This window comes from Artibeus jamaicensis, unplaced genomic scaffold (genome assembly GCF_021234435.1).
Source record: "Artibeus jamaicensis isolate MK-2021 breed Jamaican fruit bat unplaced genomic scaffold, CSHL_Jam_final contig_1410, whole genome shotgun sequence".
In the NCBI taxonomy this organism is placed as follows: Eukaryota; Metazoa; Chordata; class Mammalia; order Chiroptera; family Phyllostomidae; genus Artibeus; species Artibeus jamaicensis.
The window spans coordinates 1188068-1192091 of NW_026521281.1; the positions used below are offsets into that span (position 1 = coordinate 1188068).

Here is a 4024-nt window from a genome sequence, read left to right on the forward strand (position 1 = left end):
CTTTGTAGCTGTTCCTGAAAAACCTTCCTCCCTTTCCCCCCATTATCCATTCCTACCTCCCCTCTGGTTATTGTCAGATTGTTCTTAATTTCAATGTCTCTGGTTATATGTTGCTTGCTTTTTTCTTTTGTTGATTAGGTTCTAGTTAAAGTTTTATTTTGCATCTTTCTGATGGCTAGTGATGCTGAGCATCTTTAAAAAGCATTTTTTTTTTTTAAAAAAAAGGCTGCTTTGGTTGTTGGCCAAGTTCTGCAATTTCTGTGGCTGTGGAAAAGGTAGTGGGATAAGAAGTGGACATCTGTGTAAGACTGAATAAGAAAAACAGTTTATTCCTCCTAAATCATGGTGTATCAGTTACACAGAAATCCCACTTTGGGAAACAGTCCTCAGGAAAGCCTCGATGAGTTCATCAAGTCTTGTACAGATCACCCCACAACTTGCCCTATAAGTTCTACTTCAGTTTGATAAGGCTATAAATTCAGCATTGGCGCAGAGGGTCAGGAACAGAGGCAATTTTAGGGGTTTTCTAAATACATACAGATTCCACGATAATGTGTGGACATTTGTATTGAATGATGTTGAATTCAGAAAGGTGACAGAACTTTTTAAAGTGGACGAAGTGAAAATTGTAGCCCAAGATGGTAAAAATTCTAGCTCCATTACTACCATTTTCTGTTATTATTCATCACTTTTTATTTTTTCATATATTTTATTGATTATGCCATTACAGTTGTCCCATTCCCCCCTTCATTACCCTCCACCCTACACACCCCTCCCCCACATGCCCCCTTTAGTTTATGTCCATGTGTCTCAAGTTCTTTAGATTCTATATTTCCCCCACTATTCTGGCCCTCCCCCTGTCTATTTTCTACCTACTGTCTATGCTACTTATTTTCTGTACCTTCTCCCCCCTTCTCCTCCTCCCACTCCCCTGTTGCTAACCCTCCATGTGATCTTCATTTCTATGGTTCTGCTCCTGATCTAGCTGTCCTCTTAGTTTGCTTTTGTTTTAGGTATGGTTGTTACTAACTGTGAGTTTGCTGTCCTTTCACTGTTCATATTTTTTATCTTCTTTTTCTTAGGTAAGTCCCTTTAACATTTCATATAATAAGGGCTTAGTGATGATGAACTCCTTGAATTTGATCGTATCTGAGAAGCACTTTATCTGCCCTTCCATTCTAAATGAAAGCTTTGCTGGATAGAGGAATCTTGGTTGTAGGTCTTTGCCTTTCATGACTTGGAATACTTCTTTCCAGCCCCTTCTTGCCTGTAAGGTCTCTTTTGAGAAATCAGCTGACAGTCTGATGGGAACTCTTTGTAGGTGACTGTCCCCTTATTTCTTGCTGCTTCTAGGATTCTCTTCTTCATTTTAATCTTGGCTAATGTAATGATAATGGGCCTTGGTGTGTTCCTCCTTGTGTCCACCTTCTTTGGGACTCTGAGCTTCCTGGATTTCCTGGAAATCTATTGCTTTTTCAGATTGGGGAAGTTCTCCTTTATTATTTGTTCAAATACATTTTCCACTTGCTCTTTCTCTTCCCCTTCTGGTACCCCTATAATTTGGATGTTGGAATGTTTAAAGATGTCCTGGAGGTTCCTAAGCCTCTCCTCATTCTTCTGAATTCTTATTTCTTCATTCTTTTCTGTTTGGTCATTTTTTTTCTTTCTTCTGGTCCACTCCTTCGATTTGAGTCCCAGTTTCCTTTCCATCACTATTGGTTTCCTGTGCATTTCCCTTCATTTCAATTAGTTTAGCCTTCATTTTTTCCCCTAATTTGTGACTAAAATCAACTAGTTCTGTAAACATCCTGATCACCAGTGTTTTGAACTGTGCATCTGATAGGTTGTCTATCTCTTGGTTGCTTAGAGTTATTGGCTCTGGGGCTTTGAGTTCTTGAGCTATGTTTTGGTCTGTTCATGCCTGTTATGTATAAGGAGTGGAGCCCTAGGTGTTCGCCAGGGCAGTGCAACTCAATCGCTGGGTTGTGATGCTATATGTGGGGGCGGGGTCAGAGAGGGAGCAATAGCGGTCGCCTCCGCTGCTTCCCACCACTGGGGCCTTCGTGGTCTGTCTCACTGCTCGCTCCTTTGCTGGTTTAGCTGCATGCAAATGTGTGACCAAGGTCAGCCAGCCACCTTGTGCCCTCACTGGGTCCACCCATTGCTACCCCACACCTGGGATCTGCCAACGGCTGCCTGCGAGCCTGGGTTGGTCCAGGGAATCTTTCCTGCTGGACCCCGCTCTGCTGCTGGCTCTGCCCCTTTTACCGGTCTGGCTGAATGGTTCGTTATTGTCAGACTTCCGTATAGTTCGATTTTTTGTGTTTTGGCTGTGTCTTTGTTACTAAAACTTTGTCGTCTTTAAACTTGGTTTGTGCGAGGAGGCACAATGTTTCCACCAACGCCTCCATCTCCACCAGTCCTTGTGAATGTCTCATCACTTTTTAAAGAGAAGCATAGAAGAGACTTTTCATTTATTCTAGCATTGCAGAAATCACTATACTGTGCTATACTATCAGAGAGTCTAGTAGAAAGAAACATAACTTTGTATATTCTTATATTACATGAAGAAACAGAACTTTTTAAAATAACAAATCAAGTATGATTGCCTTCCCCAAAACATTCTTTTTTTGTTTGCTTGTTTTTTTTTATTTTTTAATTATTTTATTGTTGTTCAATTACAGTCGTCTGCATTTAACCCCCACCACCACTTCCCCCCCACCCCAGCCAAACCCACCTCCCTCCCTTGCTTCCACACCCCGCCTTGGTTTTGTCCATGTGTCCTTTATAGTTGTTCCTGAAAACCCTTCCCCCCATCTCCCCTCCCACCACCCCTCTGGTTACTGTCAGATTATTCTTAATTTGAATGTCTCTGGTCATATTTTGCTTGCTTTTTTTCTTTTGTTGATTATGTTTCAACTGAAGGTGAGATCATATAGTATTTGATCCTCACCACCTGGCTTATTTCACTTAGCATAATGCTCTCCAGATACATCCATGTTGTTGCAAAGGGTAGGAGCTCCTTCTTTTTCTCTGCTGCATAGTATTCCATTGTATAAATGTACCATTGCCAAAAAGATTCTTTAATAAACTAATTTTAGAACCCAAATTTTTTTAAAGCTGCTTTAAGATTTCCTTGGACATTGGACATTTTAGAAGAAAAGATAAATGACCCTGAAAACCCAGTAAAAGAAACCATCCAAGACTAAACCCACCAAAAGCCTGAAAAAATGAAGAGAAGTGAGCTGTGAGACAACTTCAAAGGGCCTTAATAGACCTATAATTGAAGTCCCAGAAAAAGAGAGGAAATGAAAAAAATTTGGAGAACTATTGGCTGCAACTTTTCAAAATTTGCTGAAAATTAGAAAACCACAGAACCAGAAGACTGATTTTTAGAAAGACATTTTATGTAGACAGCAAGGATGATAGCAGGCCTCTTAGTGGAAACAATATAACCTATTGGGAACATCAGCTCCTTCACAAGTAAGCCTTATACTTGAAAGCATTGTACGTTCAACAGCTGTGTTATCTCTTCTATAGACCTCAACAAATATTTTTTAGAAAATAATGAAGTTCATTTATGTATTACCTTCATTAATTTAATACATTCTGCGCTCAACTAAGGTGAGAAACCAGGACAGAAGGCTAAGAACTGAGAAAATCAATGGTTTTACAGTTTTCAACATATTTTGAAAAATTTTGGCTATTAGTTCTTCAAATATTTTTGGTTTTATTGCTGGGAAGAAGGATTTGTTAGATAATGACTTTCAAAGGATTGAGAGGAAATTTTTATGTTAATTTGGATGTGTCTTTTCAACTCTCTTGACAAATTTGTCCAAAAGAAGTCTAACACCAGCCTTCTCCTTCATTAGATAGAATTGTATATAGTAAATTGTGCCCCAATCAATAGCTCTGTGAAGCTGTGAATGTTTCTATTTCTGGAAGCATATATATATATATATATATATGAAACTATATATATATATGAAACTATATATATATATATATATATCCAAAATCTAGA

General features: G+C 39.0%; 1 protein-coding gene across 1 annotated transcript; it reads left to right on the plus strand.

Annotated features, from left to right (window-relative positions):
- The first annotated feature begins 342 nt into the window (after positions 1-342).
- LOC119055478 (transcription initiation factor IIA subunit 2-like) lies at positions 343-2698 on the plus strand. Its single transcript, XM_037153675.2, is given in 3 exon segments — positions 343-417; positions 419-674; positions 2685-2698. Coding segments are annotated over 3 exon segments (345 nt in total).
- The last annotated feature ends 1326 nt before the right edge of the window (positions 2699-4024 follow it).